This window comes from Ailuropoda melanoleuca, chromosome 9, assembly GCF_002007445.2.
Source record: "Ailuropoda melanoleuca isolate Jingjing chromosome 9, ASM200744v2, whole genome shotgun sequence".
Taxonomy (NCBI): domain Eukaryota; kingdom Metazoa; phylum Chordata; class Mammalia; order Carnivora; family Ursidae; genus Ailuropoda; species Ailuropoda melanoleuca.
In genome coordinates, this window is record NC_048226.1 from 5,348,457 (window position 1) to 5,368,188 (window position 19,732).

General features: G+C 51.4%; 1 protein-coding gene across 2 annotated transcripts; it reads right to left on the bottom strand.

Annotated features, from left to right (window-relative positions):
* Nucleotides 1-473: 473 nt before the first annotated feature.
* VPS33B (VPS33B late endosome and lysosome associated) lies at nucleotides 474-19,526 on the bottom strand. Of its 2 annotated transcripts, XM_002919781.4 has the most exons (23): nucleotides 19,088-19,521; nucleotides 15,578-15,658; nucleotides 15,165-15,226; nucleotides 13,831-13,880; nucleotides 13,575-13,642; nucleotides 8,885-8,930; nucleotides 7,761-7,855; nucleotides 7,362-7,466; nucleotides 6,858-6,954; nucleotides 6,558-6,635; nucleotides 6,282-6,355; nucleotides 5,901-5,987; nucleotides 5,619-5,709; nucleotides 5,124-5,198; nucleotides 4,815-4,879; nucleotides 4,636-4,690; nucleotides 3,578-3,624; nucleotides 2,877-3,009; nucleotides 2,196-2,269; nucleotides 1,621-1,722; nucleotides 1,364-1,439; nucleotides 1,128-1,244; nucleotides 474-853 (listed from the first exon to the last, which is right to left on the bottom strand). In XM_002919781.4, exons 1-23 carry the CDS (start codon nucleotides 19,181-19,183, stop codon nucleotides 774-776), a joined length of 1,854 nt encoding a protein of 617 aa, XP_002919827.1. In that variant the 5' UTR covers nucleotides 19,184-19,521; the 3' UTR covers nucleotides 474-773. The 2 variants fall into 2 exon arrangements, 1 of the variants encoding a protein (XP_002919827.1); XR_004627675.1 differs by lacking the exons at nucleotides 474-853; nucleotides 1,128-1,244 and having other exon boundaries at nucleotides 1,400-1,439; nucleotides 2,196-2,364; nucleotides 19,088-19,526.
* Nucleotides 19,527-19,732: the final 206 nt, after the last annotated feature.

Below are 19,732 nucleotides of genomic sequence, written 5' to 3' on the forward strand. Positions count from 1 at the left end.
GCATGAGTCTGAGCCCCATGCTGGGCAAAGGTTTCCTTAAAAAAGTACGGGGGCGCCTGGGTGGCTCAGTCGTTAAGCGTCTGCCTTCGGCTCAGGGCGTGATCCCAGCGTTCTGGGATCGAGCCCTACATCAGGCTCCTCCGCTGGGAGCCTGCTTCTTCCTTTCCCACTCCCCCTGCTTGTGTTTCCTCTCTCGCTGGCTGTCTCTTTCTCTGTCATGTAAATAAATAAAATCTTTAAAAAAAAAAAAAAGTAAAGTACGATGAACCGCAGAATTTTAGAATTGGAAGGGTGCTTACTGATCGCCTATCTAATCCATCCCCGTCGTTTGCGGCTGAGGAAACTCTGGGGCAAGGCAAGTGTCAGGAGAGAAGCAGACCAGGCCCAGAGCTACCGCAGAGTCCAGACCACAGAACCCATGAAGCACCCTGGACTTCGCTACGAAGACGGAAGTGTGTGTCGAGAACGAAGCATGACATTGGAGAGTAGAGGCTTTATTTATAATGATACTCAAACAGGATTGAGCAAGAGATACCTCTTCCTCCTGGCATCTTTTCAGCACAAGCTGTACTTCATACACAAAACAGGGAGACGTATGCTGGGGGCCGAAAGTAAGCGCTCTCCTCAGATAACTTCTCTAACTCCCGAGTACGTTCGTGCTCCCCAGCTCTTAGTAGGGTAGTTGGTGGACACTTGGTTAGCAGCTGGGACCAAATTCCTGCATCCCGTTGGGAAATGTGTCCAGGGAAGATGTCAACCCAGCAGGGAGAACGTCAGGCTTTCACCTCACTCATGGCTTCCATGAGGCGAGCACTGTTTGTGACTGCCGTTGTCAGAAAAATGAACCTGTACCCTATGGAGTCAAAAATACGTGACTAAGAGCAGATCAGGCACCCCCTGCCCCAGCCCGGTTCAGCCCTCCAGTTCCACAACCCTGGCTGGACCAGCACAGGAGCTAACAGTGCCACGCTCTTGGGCATGACAATGACATGCCGCGCTGGGTGGAACTGGGCTCCCCGCTCCTGAGCCCGCAGCTAGACCACAGCAAGTGGTGCCCAGGGACCCGTCGAGAAGCCTTCTGAGCACCACCCTCTGTCCCCCGGATCCCCCTTCCTGGTCTCTCTTACCTTTCTCCCTGCCCAGGAACCGGAGGGCTGAGATCTCCGAGAACGTGCAACCACCCAGGAACACCACCAGGATGAGGCGCAAGGACTCGCTGGAAGCCTTGTCTTCCTTGGTCATGTCTGCGCAGATCGGCCCAACTCAGCTCTTCCCTGGCGCGCCAGCGCTGGGGGCGCCCCCAGCCCCCTGTCCTGTCCCAGCCGTCCCCTCCCACCCTGGCCACAGGGCCGGCGCTGAGCACCTGTGAAGGCCAACTCGCCACAGTTGAGCAGACGCACCACCTCGTCCAGACCCTGCCAGCTCCGCCGCTCCAGCACCTGGGAGGCACGAGCAGAGGGTTCGAGTCTGAGACTCTATCTGGCTGAGGAAGGGAAGGTCGCAGCGGCCAGACTGTCACATCTCTTGTTAGTTACTGGGGCGGTGGAAGGTCGGGACAGGCCAGGGACCAAGGGAAAGCAGAGAGTGAAACACAGATGGGAGCGGCTCGCTTATTCTCACCTGCTCAATGAGTCGGCAGCTCAGGGGCACATAAGCACCACTGAAGACGTAGGCCATGTCCCGTGGTACTTTCAGATCGTACTCGCCATCCACACGTGGGATCTAAAGGGCAACGGGGCCTATGTGAGGCACGTGACAACTCCTCTCTCCAGCTTTTTACACGGTCAGAGAAAAGCACATCCCAACAAATAGGCCTTATTTCAGCTAAAGGGAAAACTGGCAAAAGCCCTAAAGCTTTTGTTCAGTACCCACCAATTCTCCTGAACGAGCTCCCCAGGCTCCCTACAAAGAGCTGGAAAGAAAGATGCCCCACTGCCGATCCCCTGGTGACAGGGGACATGTCTGTCACTGATGTGGCACTCGGCCCATCCTCTGGCACTGGTGGGTGCTTGTTATCGGTTTATTAAGTGAATGAATCTTTGTGTCTCGTCTCATCATTAAATTAAGCTTATGCTATGATGCTACCAAACGAAAGGCTCTTTATAAAAACAAAACAACAAAGTGATGTTGGGGATTCAAAGTACTCCAAAAAGGCCTGGATTCATGGCTTCCCCACCCATCCCAAATCTACGTACCAAATTCAGCTTCTTGCTGATGGCACGGAAATTGCTCCTCTTGGCCAGAGAACTGAAGGCATCAGTAATCTTTCCTGGGAAGGAAATCTGTGCTGGATTTCATCGAAGAGCGACGGATTCGTGACCCTGCCCCAGGTGACACCACTCAGGAAATGACAAATAGCAGGACCTTGCAAGTAACAGGACCTCTCACATCTCAAGGCCCTCCTCAAAGCCATTCACCTAAAATTCCCTGGAACTGATCAAGACACTCTCCACCCTTCACCCCACCACAGTCTTCCTATAGGGTACCAGCCACCTGCTCAGCACAAGCTACAGAGTGACCCGAGCTCACTGGTGATGTGCGTGGGGCTCGGAGTCAGCCGACCTGGGTTCAAATCTGACTTACTCACCGAGGGACCTTGAACAAGTCACTTAACCTCACTCAACCTGTTTCCTTCTCTAGAAAGTGGAGGTGATAAGCTTACATTTGAGAGGATTAAGTGAGAAACTGGTATCTACAGGTCTCAGCACATGGTAAGTGTTCAGTAAAGGGAACGTGCTCCTGGTAGCAGAAGCAGCAGTAATGCCAGGAAGCGGGAAGAATCACATCCTCCTTCCCCAGCTCGCTCCCTCGCTCCCACGGCACTCTGGCTGCTGCAAGGAGAGGGGACTCCGGCCAAGGAAGTGCTCCCTGCTCACCTGCAGCCTTGTCCGTCACCAGCTTGCTCACTTTACTCTCCACAGCTGTAAGGGTGTCCCCCGGGGCCTGCTCCGTGAGGAGCCCCGCTCGCCGCAGATTGGAGAAGGTTAGCAGGTGCTCGGGGCCATAGCTCTGAAGAAAATGCAATTCAGCCACTTACCGAGCATCCACCACACCAAGGTCTACCTCTGTCAGGTGATACGGAGGTGAGGGACAGAAGGGCTATGCATTCTGTGCCCTAAAGAAATAACCAAACACCAAACAAAGGAGGACAAAGAGAAAAGCACGAAACTATGAGAGAACAGAGAAGGCCATTGATGTGAGGGTGCTGGGGAGGGCTTCACTGATGTGGTAAGACTAGAGAAAGACCTGAAAGGAAAGCCATATCAACCCCTCACAAGATGCAAAAGCAAGGAAGAGCCCCAGGGGTGAGAACTCACCCCCTGGTCCGACAGCTCTATGGCTCCGGCTCCCCCAGCACTGGCCACCCGCCAAGAGAGGAGGGAGTGGGGGAGACAAGGGCAGTGGGAGGGTCTCTGCATGCTGAGAGGTTGACTGTCCCAAGACGCTCTAAGAGGGAGGCCAGATCGGGAACAAGATGGGGATGCAGACAGGAAAGGGGCCATTTCTGCCTCCTTCAGAAGTGTCCAATGACCTCTCTCCACCCAGTTCCCTCCGGAGTGCACTCTCCCGGCCTTACCTGCAGATACTGTGTTTTCAGAGATCGGTATTCCTTGGGAATCAAACCTGAGGGTCAGGAAGACAAGAGAGGTTCACGCAAACACCAGCTGAGGTGTCCTGAAATCAACAGCCATACTAACCCACCCACCTACCCTCTTGCTCCCCAAACCACCCTTATCAGGAGGAAGGATTCAGTAAATGTTAACCTTGCATCCAGCCAGTTGATTCTAAACTGACTCTTAAATTTAAGCTTGTTTATTGGTGGGGATGGCGGAGGGACAGGGCAGGAGGGAGGCGAAGGGACTTGGGCACGTTCCTTCCTGGCTTGGGGCCAGCGTTACCGCAAACTGCTTTACAAGCTATCGAGGAATAGGACAAGTGTTCAGATGAGGTCAGAGAGTGAAGTCTGAGGTGCTTTCCTCCAGTGAGGTATGAAGAATGGGCGTCAAGTCACAGGGACGAACAGCACAGCACAGGGAGTACCGCCAATGGTCCTGTACTAGCCGCACTCGCGGGGAGCCCAGCACAGCTCCACACGTGCCCCATCCCTGTGCTGTACACCCGAAACTCATGTTCCATCGCGTGTCAACTCTACTTCCAATTAACACAAAACAAAACAAACAGGTGAAAAGTTTGCATAAACAGGTTGAAAGTTGTGCCACAGGAAGCTGCAGAATCTGAGCTTTTGGAAATGTTTACAAAATCATATGGCTGTCCCCTTTTCCTGGACCGTCTCTTTATTATGAAAGCTCATGGAAGGTGGGCAGCCAGATGGAAGAGAGAGAGAAATGCCACTCTGCGCTGGGCCTCTGCAGTCCTAAGATGTGACAGCGCTTGTCTGGGGCGGGGGGGGTGGGGTTGGATGTGGTCCTGCTCAGGGTTGGGACACTAAATGACCCCAGGCCCTCGGGATGTCTCACTCCAAACAAAGATCGCTTTATCTTCCAGGGGAAAGAATCCATGCAATTACTGGGAAACGTTACGTCTATTAGGATATTATGTCTGTCATTCAAAATGAATCCTTCTATCCCTAAGGTGCAGTTTTTCAGTCTGGCGTCTCTGGTTCCAGGGGCTCACCATTCTCCGTGATGGACAGAAGGCACATGAGGCGAAGGCTTTCTATAGGCGACACCTGCACGAGAAGAAAGTCCTAGAGGATTCAAGTTCTGGGACACGTGGTCTTGTCTCCTCTTCCTCCTGTGGAGGCCAAGCCCACCGCGACACACGGCTCCCGGCAAGCCCGGCCACCCGCTCACCTGCCGGTCTATGTGCTCTTCGATGTAGCTGGTGCTCTCCCGGATGCTAAAGCCCTCCAGCAGCGCTGTGAGGAAGCAGAGGGGGGCCCGTTAAGGGGGGAGCAGCTCAGCTGCTGCCAACAGCATCTCCCCATCTCTCTCCATGCTTGGGGGGAGGTTAAGGGATCCCCAGACTTCTGCAGGAACTAGCATCCCACCCAGCCAGCGTCAGCTGGAAGGAGCCCGAGAGCATCTCCGCTGGGTGGGGCGGTGCTGGGAGCAAGCAAAGCAGAAGCACGGGAAGGAGGCGGGCACGGCCCCCACGGCTACCATGCTCAGTCTTGATGAGCTCCTGGAAGTCCTGCTTGGTCTTCTTCTTCATGATGGATTCACAGGCCCCGATATCTGCAGACAGGACAGAAAGCAAGCTGCCATATTCCTGGTTCCAGTAGGATATGCCTTTATTGTCCAGAAGAATAAAAACTTTTTTGAAGATTTTATTCACTTATTTGAGAAACAGAGAGAGAGAGAGAGGGAGACCATGAGTTGCGGGAGGGGCAGAGGGAGAAGCGGACGCCCCACGAGCAGGGAGCCCCACGGGGACTCGATCCCAGGACCCTGAGATCATGACCTGAGCTGAAGGCAGATGCTTCACCGACGGAGCCCGCCAAGCGCCCCAAGAATAAGAAGTTCTTTAGGCAAAATGCAGAAGTGCTTCTTCCCACTTCAGACGAAACGAGACCACGACTTGCTGGGTAAACAGCGTTCCACCCCAGGGCAGATCTCTGCAGCAGCCCCTCGCCCTCCACTCAGGCTGAAACCTACGGACGCTCAGCAGGCGGTGCTCCTGTTTCAGTCCCTTGAGCTCCTGGGACACGAAGTTCTTCATCTGCTTGATGTCCATGCCTCTCCGGCGCTGGGGGAAGTCCCCATAAGGTCAGCCTCTCCTGCCGTCAGACATGCACGGCCACCACCCTCCCTCAGCTTCCCCCCAATTCCAGGAGGAAAGACAGGGGGCTGTCATCCTATCAGAAGGAAGCCAAAGGGCAGCAGCCTTGGGAAGCCACTGGGGAAACAACCCTGAGGAGCCCGGGCTTGGAGCCTCACGTCATACTGAGCTTGCAAGTTCCGGGCCTTCTGGCTCAAAAAGCCGAAGACGTTGGAGAAGTGCTCATTACGAATCTCATTAAACACCTGCAAGGGGAACAAGACAGCAACAGCTTACCAGAGAGAACCCTAACCAGTCCCTCCTCCCTCAGTAGCGTAATGGGAGCACAAGAGGAGTGCCCGGCTGTTCTAGCAAAAGCACAGAGGCAGCTGAGCTGTATCACAAGTGCATGTCAAGCACCAGCTACTGGGTTCCAGGGTACGCTCACTCCTGGGGGGATCCCTCTCCCACAGGCTCAGCCTCCCCTCCCAGAGCCGGGCCCACGGCCTCGGGCCAACAGTGGCCCCAGGGTAATCCACAGCCAGCACCCGTACCCTCACCTTGTCCTCAGCATTGAGTAGAACCTTTAAGCTCCTGTCAGAGGATGTGACTTCTGGGCCAAAGTCGACACTCCCTTTGAGAGCAGAGGGAGCAGCTGTGAGGACCTCCAGGGAGGCCTTCCCTCTCCTCCCCTTTCCTGAACTGCATTCAAAGTCCCCCAAACTATCCGGAAGCCAGCAGTTTGTTCAGAGTCTGAGGCTCTCCCACAAACCCTGCCCGCTGCGAGAGGCCCCGGGAGCTGAGGACCCCCTCCGCCTCGCCAAGATGCCACTTACCACACTTGATGCGGAAGGTGTCGTCCACCAGGCCCTCGTAAACCACCTGGGAGCAAAGGGCCGTCACGAAGTCCACATCTGAAACCGAGAGCCCTGGCTGTGAGGGTCCTCCCTGACCTACGCGGCTCCCCAGTTCGCTCGGCATCAGCTCCCGGGCCTCCACGGGGCCCAAGCGCCGTGCTCCCGATCAGCGTGGCCATTCACAGCCCCGACCTGAGGATCCTAACTGGGCCACCACGTTGGCCGGATCCCCATGTCTTCGAGGGTCCGGAGACGACAGGAGCGCTGAGCATCATTTACCTCTGTCCAGGAGGAAGATGTGTCCAATCTCCGGCCTTCGGCCCTTGGTTTCGCCATCCTCCTCCTCCCCCATTTTCCTCCACAATTCGTAGGACATCTGCCAGGGACCAAGACATTCTCAGTCTCGTGTCTAGGTCCCTGCTGCAGCCCACACCTACTGAAGCCAACTCCTTTCCATGTGACACCTCTCCTTGACCCCAGGAGGGGAGCTAATTATTAACACCACTACCCACTGCACTCCCATCTGTGCCCACCCCTCCCAGCCTTCCCCCTGCCGATGAAGGACTATCTCCGCCCCCGGAAAAGACTTAGGAGTGCTATCTGGAGGTCCCGGCTCTTGCCTCTCTGTCAGTCACACAAGTCCTCCTCTCTGAGGACCTCTTCTAGAACAATAAAAGCAAGCTAAAGAATATAGCTCTGATCACAGATGCCCCTGGGCACGCCACGGTAGGCAGAGAATGGGTACGACGGGGCCATCGGGACCGCAGCACTGCCAGTGCCCACCTTGCTGCACCTGCCAATCCCGTAGCAGCTGGGGAAGGGCCCGTAGAGAGTGCTGAGAAGGTGCAAGGCCTGCGCCACAGTGTTGATCCAGCGCTGGTCTCCTTCCTGCAGGAACCATACGGGCCACAGAGATATGGCTCAGCCCAACAGACCCATCTGGAAAGGGGCTAGCCCTCGCAGCCCGGGAGCAGGAAGGCCGGGTGTGGGGACTGCCTGAAGGCTCTCATTGTGACTGGCCCCAAAGGAAGTCCTGTGGACATCAACCATTCACTCTGCAAAACACTCGCCCTCATGATAAATTATAGGAATTACAGGAAGGTTATGCCCATGTTTCCAGCCCACTGGACCCCATGTGTGTCCCCACCTGTTGATGCCAAGACCCAAGGACCCTGCACTTACCAGGAAGTAGTCCCTGAAAAATTCTGGGAGCTCCATGCTCAACAGATCCACATCAAGAGGCAGCAAAGAAAAGGCCCATTCGTCACAGCTCACATCTGCGGGTACAGAGAGCATCAGCCTCCCGGCAGAAGGCACAGGGCTCCACATTGAGAGAGAAGGTCCGCCATGGTGACGCAGAAATATCTGAGCGCCTGCCACATGCCCAGCCCTGCACTAAGCATGGACACTCAAAGAGGAGACAGTCTGTGTCTTAAAGGCGTTCATGGTCAGATAACAAAAGGAGACGTGCACACCACGGCCTGTCCTACAATGCGAGAGGGACATGTTCTCATTCGAGTGCCGACCGGAAGTGCCGAGGAAACACTCATTCGCTGATCGACAAATACTGACAGAAAGCCACATCTGTGCAGGCACTAGGCCCAGTACTGGGGGTGCAGGAGTGGAACGGACATGCTCCCCCTTGTCGGCGAGAGAGTCCCAATCTAGTGAGAGAGATACACACCAGACACATCTCATTACAGTTGTGCTCCAAAGAACAACAGTAATCCGGAAGCACGAATGTTTCAGGGATCGAACCGCAACTATGCGGGGCACAGGAAAAGTACAGGAGTATAGGAAAGACTTCCTTAAAGAAGCGACATTTACACTTAGAATTTGAGTGAGATTTGGGTATGAAAAAAAAAAAGCTGAGGTGGAGAATATTCTAGACCACAGGAAAAGCAAGTAGGAAGTGCCCGCAGCTGGAGGATAGAGTCAGGAGAAAGGAGGGAGCTGCACACAGTGAGGCTGAGGGGCCAGGAAGGGGCGGACAGCAGAAGGCCACCACCACTGGGGATTTTGGCACCAGGGCGGGATCTCCAGCAGGGGGCATGGTGCCCAGGTCAGTGCTGAACGCAGAATGGAGGGAGGGAAGGCACATATTTTCCTTGTGGGAGTCTCCGAAAGGGAGGAATGGCAGCACCCGGGACCCCCTTCAGCCTTCCCTTCAGGGCCCTGTCCTGCTCCACGTAGTCAGGAACCTCCCCTGCCCCCAGGCCAACAGGCAGAGATGAGGGGCCCAGCGATATTTCCTCCCTTCTTCCCGCATGTTCTCCCCATCTCCACTCACAGCCGCCACCTCTCACCTCCAAAGACTCCCTCTTCTTCCAGCACCATCTCACACGCATGAAACTGAAAGACAAGAGGGAGTGGTTGGTGACCAGCTTCTACTCTGTTCTTTCCATCTCTCTGGCGTTCCTCCACAGTAACTGCTGAGGACAATACCTACTGAACCCAGTGACGACGACGAGAGAGTGTGGACTCTTAGGGACAACAGGAAGGACCACTGGGACCATCTAGCCCAGGGCTTTGTTTCCCTTTATCCACTTTATTTATGTATTAAGTCCATTGCTCTTTTCTCCCTGCGAGACTGGAAAGCTCCACAAAGGAGAAGGTATTTCAGAATCACCGAAAGGTGCATGTAGCAGACAGACATGGGAGGGAAGGCAAGAGTGCACCTCAGAAACCAGGGGGTGAGGCGGGTGGCAGGGCAGGAGCAGTGCTGTGGAGGGAGGCCAGGGTAGGACACGTCCAGGAGACCCCTAGAGTCACTGAGAGAGGTCTGGAGATCCAGCTTGGGGGTCCACGGCACAGGGTATTTAAAGTGGGTGGTTTGTCCAAGAGAAAAGAACACAGAGGGACACAAGCGCTAAGGAAAGGATTCTAGGGAACACAACAATTAAACGGGTGCACAGGGCAGCTCCTGGCAGAGAAGACGGAAAGATAACACGGAGGCGGGAAAAGGGGGACACAGCTCCTCTAAAGGCAGGAAAGGTCAGTCTCAGGAAGAATGGGCCACAGCGTCAAATGCCAGGGACATTAAGCAGGACGAGCAGCAAGCAGGCATCACTGGGTTTGACAACAGAGCCCTAGGGGGACTCGATTTAAAGGCGGGGGTGAGGACGCAGGAGCCATGGCAGCAAGAACTCTTGACACAAGTCTCCACACAACAGAAGGAAGAGCCTCTGGCAGGGAGAAGACATGAAGCAGGGAGAGTTACTTAGAAGGGACAGACATAGGGCGCCTGGGTGGCTCAGTTGGTTAAGCATCTGCCTTCAGCTCAGGTCATGATCTTGGGGTCCTGGGACAGAGTCCCACATCACACTCCATGCTCAGCATGGAGTCTGCTTCTCCCGCTACCCTTCCCCTCTGCTAGTGCACTCTCTCTCAAATAAATAAATAAAATCTTAAAAAAAAAAAAAAAAAAAGAAGGGATAGACATGGTTGAAGACAAAAGAGAAAGAATCCACCCAACAAAGCAAGACGGTAGAGGAGGAACGTGGGCATGGGGCCAGGACCACGAGTGAACTGGCGGATCGGGAAGGGGAAGAGGCCAGGGTCACTTCCTCCTTTGAGACAAGTGGGAAGAAGGCGACATACTTGGAGGCAATGAGGAAGGAGGGAGGAGCATTCCCATTTGATAATGACGGTGATGGCAAGAGCTGATGCGCATTACACATTTCACACGTGCGAGGCACTGCTGTTAGTGTTTTATCGGGATCACCTCTCGTGGTCCTCGTGGTGACTCCACGAGATGCGGAAGATTAATCCTACGTGCTCCTTATTTTACTCAACACAGAAGAATCCAATTCATCCCTCACCATTTCTTTCTTTCTTTTCTTTCTTTTTTTTTTTAAGTAGGCTCTATGCCCAATGTGGGGCTCAAACTCACAACCCTGAGATCAAGAGTCATGTGCTCTACAGACCAAGCCAGCCAGGGCCCGTGTCCCTCACTCCGTTCTGTCAGTGAAACTGATAACAGCAGGCCCACTTTTAGTGCTAACTAATGGACTTCCAGAGCCCAGATCGAAAACTGCCCATCTTCATAATTAACAAAAGGAGTCTCAGAAAGAGAGAGATTCCCTCTTCCCTACAGCTACTGAGGGAGACTGTCCTGCGATATAAAATTAGGTCAAAAAATCTAATTAGGGGGCGCCTGGGTGGCACAGCGGTTAAGCATCTGCCTTCGGCTCAGGGCGTGATCCCGGCGTTACGGGATCGAGCCCCACATCAGGCTCCTCCGCTATGAGCCTGTTTCTTCCTCTCCCACTCCCCCTGCTTGTGTTCCCTCTCTCGCTGGCTGTCTCTATCTCTGTCGAATAAATAAATAAAATCTTTAAAAAAAAATCTAATTAGATAGGATGTGAGACAGAAAAAAATTCATCGAAATATCAATTTTGTTTTTCTGGTGTAAGAGGGAGGCTTGTAGGATTATTTGAAACTGTTGACCAACTTGTTCTATTCCCTGTTTAAACAGATCTCTCCTTGGAAGTATAATTTGAAAAAAGGGCCTTTATAAGACTCCAAAAACTAAAATTTATTGCCACAGCTCCTTTAATAACATTTAAAAGTGGGGCGCCTGGGTGGCACAGCGGTTAAGCATCTGCCTTCGGCTCAGGGCGTGATCCCGGTGTTACGGGATCGAGCCCCACATCAGGCTCCTCCGCTATGAGCCTGTTTCTTCCTCTCCCACTCCCCCTGCTTGTGTTCCCTCTCTCGCTGGCTGTCTCTATCTCTGTCGAATAAATAAATAAAATCTTTAAAAAAAAATCTAATTAGATAGGATGTGAGACAGAAAAAAATTCATCGAAATATCAATTTTGTTTTTCTGTGTAAGAGGGAGGCTTGTAGGATTATTTGAAACTGTTGACCAACTTGTTCTATTCCCTGTTTAAACAGATCTCTCCTTGGAAGTATAATTTGAAAAAAGGGCCTTTATAAGACTCCAAAAACTAAAATTTATTGCCACAGCTCCTTTAATAACATTTAAAAGTGGGGCGCCTGGGTGGCACAGCGGTTAAGCATCTGCCTTCGGCTCAGGGCGTGATCCCGGTGTTACGGGATCGAGCCCCACATCAGGCTCCTCCGCTATGAGCCTGCTTCTTCCTCTCCCACTCCCCCTGCTTGTGCTCCCTCTCTCGCTGGCTGTCTCTATCTCTGTCGAATAAATAAATAAAATCTTTGAAAAAAAAAAAAACATTTAAAAGTAACGTGTAGGGGCACCTGGGTGGCACAGCGGTTAAGCGTCTGCCTTCGGCTCAGGGCATGATCCCGGTGTTGTGGGATCGGGCCCCACATCAGGCTCCTCCACTATGAGCCTGCTTCTTCCTCTCCCACTCCCCCTGCTTGTGTTCCCTCTCTCTGGCTGTCTCTATCTCTGTCAAATAAATAAATAAAATCTTTAAAAAAAAAAAAAAAAAAAGTAACGTGTAAGTCTGCCTGGTTGTCTTAATAATTTCTTGCCCTGGTAATGATGTTATACTTGACAGACTTGTATTTCTCAACAGGAAAAATAGCCATAAGATTGGGCTATGAATCTTCAAATGATCTTCAAAGGAAGATCATTAGGTCTTTCTTCTTATTCCTTCCATGCGATGAGAAAACAATATAAGCCTATAATTTCACTAGATTTCCTAACAAAAACTAAAAGTCGTTTAAATTAAAAGAGGTAAGTACTTGCCATTTGCAACAACATGGATGGAGCTACAGAGTATTACGCTAAGAGAAATAAGCTGGAGAAAGACAAATACCATAGGATTTTACTCATATGTAGAATTTAAGAAACAAAACAAACATGAAGAAAAAAAGAGGGAAACCAAAAATCAGACTCTTAACTAGAGAGAACAAACTGATGGTCACCAGAGGGGAGGTGAGCGGGGGGATGGGAGGAATGGGTGAAGGGGATCAAGACTGCACTTATCGGGATGAGCAGTGAGTGTTGTACAGAACTGTTGAACCCCTATATCCCACACCTGAAACTAACAGAACACTGTTAACTCTACGGGAATTAAAATAAAAAATAAAATAAAATGTTCAGCCCTGTTATGTTTAAAAAAAAAAAAAAGGTAAGTACTACTATCAACCCCATTTTATAGGTGAGAAAACTGAGCCGCAGAGCAGTTCCGTAACCTGTCCCAGACCACACGGGTAACAGGGGCTAAAGCAAGGAGTCACACCCAGTTAGGCTTCAGTGTCTCACACTGAGCTACTGTTTCTACTTTCTCTGCAACTTTTTGGGAAAGACTGAAAAAGAATAAATCCCTGTCCTTTCAACTCTAATTTCTATCTGCTCTCCATGCGGCGTGCGCCCCTTGGTACAGCCTCACAGGCCCGGGGCAGGCCGTGTGCGAAGACACAGTGCAGCCTGCTGACGTGGGGGTGAGAGCGGAGCTTGATGGAATCAGGGAACGGAGATGCCAGGATCACCAAACGCTACAACTCTTGAGCAAAAACAGACGCAAGAGACCTAGCCTGGCGATGCTAACTCACTGTGTGACTGTGGGCTTCGCTTCCCCCAGAGGCTCAAAGCTGGGGTCAGTGCAATGGTCTCCAAGCTCCCTTCTCGTGTAAGAAAGGGCTTTTGCAAAGTACCTCGGTATGGTTCTAGCAACCCAGGGGCAGCCAGCCACATGCCTTGGATGAGCGTGGAGAAGTAATGATTTATCATTTATTGTGGAAGGGATAAAGGTTGACAAAATCACATGACGCAGTGCACATCACTCCACAGAAACGTCAGTTAGAAGGGGTACCCAGCAGGCTCTGCTTCAGAAGTCTACAGAGAGAACGCCTATCACACTCCACCATCTGTAACTGGCACAGTTCGACGACGGAGCCTCTGCTAAACAATCAGGGCCACGTTAATGACAAGACCGTGACAGGTATTCTGTTCAGTCACACATAACTGGCTTGAGGGGAGACACAGCTATAGGCCCCAGTCCCTTTCCAGCCTTCTGTCCCGATCTACCTTCTCCTACTCCCACCAGGACTCAATCTCACCTTCTGAGGGCTGAAGATCACTTTGTATTTTCGAGTTCGGCCAGCCAATTTGTCAGCATTGACAAGACCTACAGAAGGAAGGAAAGCAACCCAGAAAGCCATGGGCCATCTGTTAGACTGGAAGCAAGGATGCAGACATCCTCTCCGAGTGGTAGGGCCCATTCAAACCATCTCTTCTCATTAAAAGCTCCTATGGCCTAGGCCCTTCATCTTGGCACAGGTCTTAGGACGACATGTGGCGCCACAGCATACTCACTGGCAACGTATCGCATGTTCTTGATGCGGGGTCGGACCAAGAAGCACAACCTGCGGGAGAGAAAGTAAAAAAACAACAACAACAAAAAAAACCTCAGTGAAAAAAAATCATGCAGTTGGTGACAGCAGCTTAGAAGAAACAGAAATGTCAGCTCTTCCGTCATTTGCCCTCCTCGCCAGGCCTATCGTTCTCATCCTAGCCAAAGCTATGCCCGCGCTCTCGGTGGACCACATCCCGCGCACAGAGGACTCCCTTCGACACCACCGGTATGCGGCCCACGGTGGCCCCAGGAGCTCCTGCTCTCCCATAATTTACAATCTATTGGGCAAAGTCAGATACACACATATGGGGTATGTTGATAATCAACTGTTAAAAATAATACAAGAAAGTATATAAAATGGTGTTTTTCAAACGGGGGTTCATGGAGGTACTCTCCATGTATCTAGAAGATTTTTTTTCCTCTAACGGAGCATGAACATTACTTAAGATAGAAAAACATAAAAAATAAAAACGGAGGCCAGGCTCTGTCACATAGGCTCTCCATGACTATGTGCCAAGTGACCAGGACACACACTAAACACCATGGAAGTCCAGAGGAGGAAAGCACCCTGGACTGGAATGGTGACACTGAGCTTCATGGAGGAGGTGGCGCTGGGCTCGGAAGGCCAGGCATTTTTTGCAGGAGCAGCGAGGGCAGGAGAGAACGGCAGGCAGAATGACTGGAGCGGCCAGGGGGCAAAGGCAATGTGCACATAGTTGGGCGGCGTGAGAAAGTGCGAGCCAGGGCGCCTGGCAGGCTCGGTCAGTGGATCATGTGTCTCTTGATCTTGGGGTCACAAGTTCGAGCTCCACGCTGGGTGTAGAGATTACTTAAATAAATAAAACTTAAAAAAAAAGAAAGAAAGAAAGAAAAAGAAATTGTGTGTCAAGCAGAGGCTTGAGGGGACACACGACAGAGCAGGCTAGAAGGCAGGGTGAGCCTCGCTGGAGGCAGCTTTGGAATCTGTGATGAGCCATCCGGACTTTAGTCAGCGAGTAAAAGAGGCCTTGAAGGTTCCTGAGAAGAGCATAATGAAAATACTTTTGAAAGGTGAACCAATCTGGCTAGAGATGGCAGACTGGATTAGAGACAGGAGAGGACAGGGGAGGGAGAAAGTGCGGAAGGGAGACCAGTTAAGAGGACACAGCATAACCCAGGCGTGAACTTGCAAAAATGCAGGGAGGTGAACCACCTCATAAACATGGCACCAGACCCCAGCCAAGGACAGACGGGAGGCAGAGGTACGGGGACGTCCTCCAGCCTGGAGCCCAGACAGACTCCCCCGGACACTCACTGTTCATTGGAGCTGAGGGCTGGCTTATTCTCCACCTTGTACAGCTTGTCGACTTCATGTTGCTACAGAGAGAACCCAACAAGACAATGCACGTAAGTGCTTGGAAACCCACAGCAGGACACAAAGAGGACTTCTGTAAGGGCTCCTCTTCGTGCTACTCCTGGGAATCAAACTGCCTCCCTGACAACCATCCTGCTGAACTTTCCTCAAACCGTCAACAGAAAAAAAACCAAAACCAAACAATTAAAAACCAATCCAAACCACAGCATCAATCCCCCTTTATCCACCCAATTCAGCTTCCCTGCATTTTCCCTAAAACAGCAGTCACTCGTTAGTAATCCGTATTGTTGATTAAAGAAAAACTGCTTCACGAGGAAAGAGGGGCCGAGTCCACTGGGAAAAGGGGCAGGTACCTTCAGGATGGAGACATTGGCGATCCGATCCAAAGGGCTCATGAGATCTGCCTCAATGAACAAGTCCTTTTTCCCTGGAAGCTGAAGGACACAGTATATTGAGTCACTCATAGACCACACACGCTCCCTCGGCTGAGAGCCTGTCCAGCCATCCACTTAATAAAAGCACAGACTGAGCTATAAGTGTGCTAGGCAACATACCATCACCCCAGCACCTCATCTATTACCTGTATCCACAGTGGACGTTTCTTTATTCGCCTAGTTTGTCTTCTCAGTTTCTATACCAGTGGAGAGCTATTTCACCTTCTCGAAGGTTAAGTCCTCATCACTCAACCACTCAACACTCGCCCATGACCTTGTTCTGCATCATTGCTCTGTCCTCCAATCTGCCCCCCAATCACCCCTATCACCTGCTGAACAAAGCCAAAACAAACAAGGCCCCACTTCACATCCAGCAGCCCCTCAACTGCCATCTCTTTTTAAGTAGCGCTTTTCTTCTAATTACAAAAAAAACCCACGTTCAATGCAGAAAACTTAGCCCAGAACAGTCCAAACCCACCCACCCACTCTCCCACCCAAATCCCTGCCATCGGATTCCTGCTGTCTCACGTGTCCAGGGGAAGGAGGGGTCACACTGAGTGGCAGAGAGAGGGAAGTCATCAGAAGTTTGCTCTCAACTAGGCCTCGACAAATGGGTAGGGTGCTAGCAGTGACAGAAGATGGCAATTCAGGGGCGCCTGGGTGGCACAGCGGTTAAGCGTCTGCCTTCGGCTCAGGGCGTGATCCCAGCGTTATGGGATCGAGCCCCACATCAGGCTCCTCTGCTATGAGCCTGCTTCTTCCTCTCCCACTCCCCCTGTTTGTGTTCCTTCTCTCGCTGACTGTCTCTATCTCTGTCAGATAAATAAATAAATAAAAAATCTTTAAAAAAAAAAAAAAAGAAGATGGCAATTCAGCAAAGGCCGCGGCACAAGAACAGGCTGAATGGTAAGGACAGAACAAGCAATTTGGTTTGGCTGATGTATAAGATAAGTGTAAGGCAGTGGTTCTCAAGCAGGCATGAGGACATCGGGCAGTGTCTGGAGACATTTTTGGCTATCTGACTTGGGGCAAGGGGTTTGACTGCCATCTACTGGGTAGAGGTTAGAGATGTCGCTAAATATCCAGCGACACACGGGACAGTCCCGCAAAGACAGCAAAGAATTAACCTGCCCCAGATGTCAGTGGCACTGAGGTTGGGAAATCTTGATGTAGCGGATCGGTGGGAGACAGGATTGAAACAGCTGACTGGAACTGGAGCATGTAGGACCCCGATGTCAGGTTAGGGAGTTTGGCGTCAATCCTCTATGAACAAGGGAAAACAGAAAGCTTTTGCGCCTTGAAGCATCCACTCAGCTGGAAGTTTTAGTTAGATCACTGGGCACTGTGGGTACAATGGATTGGAGGCGTGAGAAACTGAGGCAGGGAGCCCACTTATGTGTAAAGCAGGCAGCCCAAGCATGTAGCCATGAATGAGGGCCTGATTGAAGCTGGTGGTGCTGTGAACAAAAATACGGTAAGGGTACATGGAAAGTGTAAGAGAAGTTTTCAAATAACTGAAAGAAATTAACAGTGTCACCAGCGCTTGTATCTTTTAGTCAGATGTGATTTTTTCTCTTTATACTTTCTCTTATCTTCTACCTTCTCTATAATGTGTGTTACTGTATAATCTCTAAAGTTGGGTGTGAGGAAATATCCTTGGGACTTAGCGACTGGTTCAGTTAAATATGGGAGGGGGAGTCAAAGACGATTCTGAGGGCTCGAGCCTGAACAGCAGTGCCCGTCAACAAGAATTAAGTCAGAAGTCAGTTTGAAGAGCAAATTATTGCACAGAAACCTGCATCGGCCATGGTGAGTCACGCTTGTGGCCACTCCTCCCGACCTCCACGAACAGGTGCCTGTCCTTGGTCTCATTTACTCTCTTTCATGTGCTTCTCACCTGTAAGCGGCTTTAACTAGCATCTTTTTTCAATTCCTCACACGTTTGAGCATCTTTTGTGTGCCAATCACTGTACTACCACTATGGGGCATATAAAAGAGATACAAAATTTGGTCCCAGACCCCCTGAGGTTCTCTGAGGTTCTTCCAAGTCCCCATCTTCAACCAGCTGCAGCTCTATGATTCTATCTGCTGGATGTTACAAGCAGTATTTCCTACTAGCATCTTCACCCTTTCCAAACCCAAACTAATCAGCCCCTTCCTCTTATTCTTTTTTTTCATTTAATTCAATGTTCATTTAAAAAATATTTATTAAACACATGCTACGTGCTTGACTCTAAGCTAGCTACTCCCTAGGTACACAGTGCTGCATAAAACAGACATGCTCCCTGTCTTCAAGGGCCTTCTAATCTAGTAGGGAACGTGGACACTTAAATAAGTAAATATACATATAACGCATTACAACTACAGCATTGCTTTCCTATTAACACAAGATAAAAAATCTCAAACTCAGCTTTGCTTCTCCCTCAACCTTTACAATCAGTAAATCTTTGAGTCTTCTTTCACCGTGACTTAAAAATCCATCCTTTCCCTTCGTTCCCACTGTCACTAACTTCACCTGATCTATGGTCTCCTAACATTCTTGCTCCCCATTCACCCCACTCCACACATGGCTATTAGAATCATCTTCATTTTTTTTAAGATCTTATTTATTTATTTGAGAGAGAGAGTACAAGCTGGGGGGAGGGGCAGAGGGAGAGGGAGAAGCAGGCTCCCCACTGAACAGGTAGCCTGATACAGGACTCAACCCCAGGACCCCAGGATCATGACCTGAGCCAAAGGCAGCTGCTAAACTGACTGAGCCACCCAGGCACCCCTAGAATCATCTTCAAGTATTGCTTCACCCCTTAAGTGGGGAAAGAAAATCTTCACTGGCTGCCTAATGCCTACTGCGCAACTTCTCACTGCTCTCTTCCCTGTATGTGCCTTCTCCTTCCCTGGTTCCTCAACTTTGCTTCTACCAACCAGTCCATCTGCCTGAACACGCTCCCCCATCTCCAAGGAAAAATATGCTTATTCTTCACAGTCCAGCTCCTTAAAATTCTTAGATCACTCCAACTAGAAATGACTGCTTATTCTGAATGCTCCCGGCACCCTAGGTATCACCCATTTACCACACGATACTCCGTGTGTGGTAGGCTGTGTTTCATAGGCTCCTACTGGAGCAGATCCTTAAGGACAATGATGTCTTAACCATCGTTCCATCCCCAGTGATGCGGGGCACGAGTGGTGCCTCCCTTGCCTGTACCAAAAAGAAGTGACTTCATTAACTCTCTGCCAGGTCCCAAGCAGCTCTTACTGCCCTCTGGTTTTCCTCCCTAAATGCTTCATTTTGGACCTGCCACAGAAGCTCCAAGGGCAAGACCAAGGGCCTGGAAGAAGATCAAGGGGACTCCGCCAAGGAAAAACTACGCGTCCACTGAGTGCTAAACTGTTGATGCAGAAAAGGCCCCAGGAGTGGCGGGCACTGACCTGCTCTAGCAGATAGATGAGCTGGTCTCGGGCCAGCCTCTTGAGCATGGAGAAATCAGGCAGCTCTGGGGCGTCCGGCCGATGGGGGAAAGCCATGGCACCGGGCACCGGAGCAGCGGGGTGGAAGAAGGACGACGCCCTCCACTCAGAGAAGGTCGGCAGCAGCCCAGGGTAAGCGCAGGGCGGCGCTCCTGAAGGCCTGGGCACGGTTCGAAAGAGCCCCCGAAGGGGCCCTCGCTCCTGCGCTCGAATGAATGGCCACCCTTCGATCAGACAGCCACAGTCTCGGAGGACCCGCGTCCGGATCAGCAGCCGCAGGACCGACCCGCCCCTCCCTGGTTCACTCTGCCAGTAGCCAGGATCCCTGTCTACACCCACAGATTTCGCGGCGTGCGAAGAAAACCCCGCCTCCTGCCAGAGAGAGAAGCTACTTCCTAGACCTCCCGGAAGTCCCGTGCGCTCGACCACCGCTTAGCCTACCGGGACGGGGACGGCGCCCTGGAAGGGACATTCCAAAACGGGAGGCAACGGGTCGCCTTCCAATCTCATACCGGAGCAGCGGAGAGTGTTACCCATCATGAGGATTCCACCTTCAACTAATCTTTAAGGGTACACCCAATTCTCCTAGCTTGCTCAAGCGAGGGT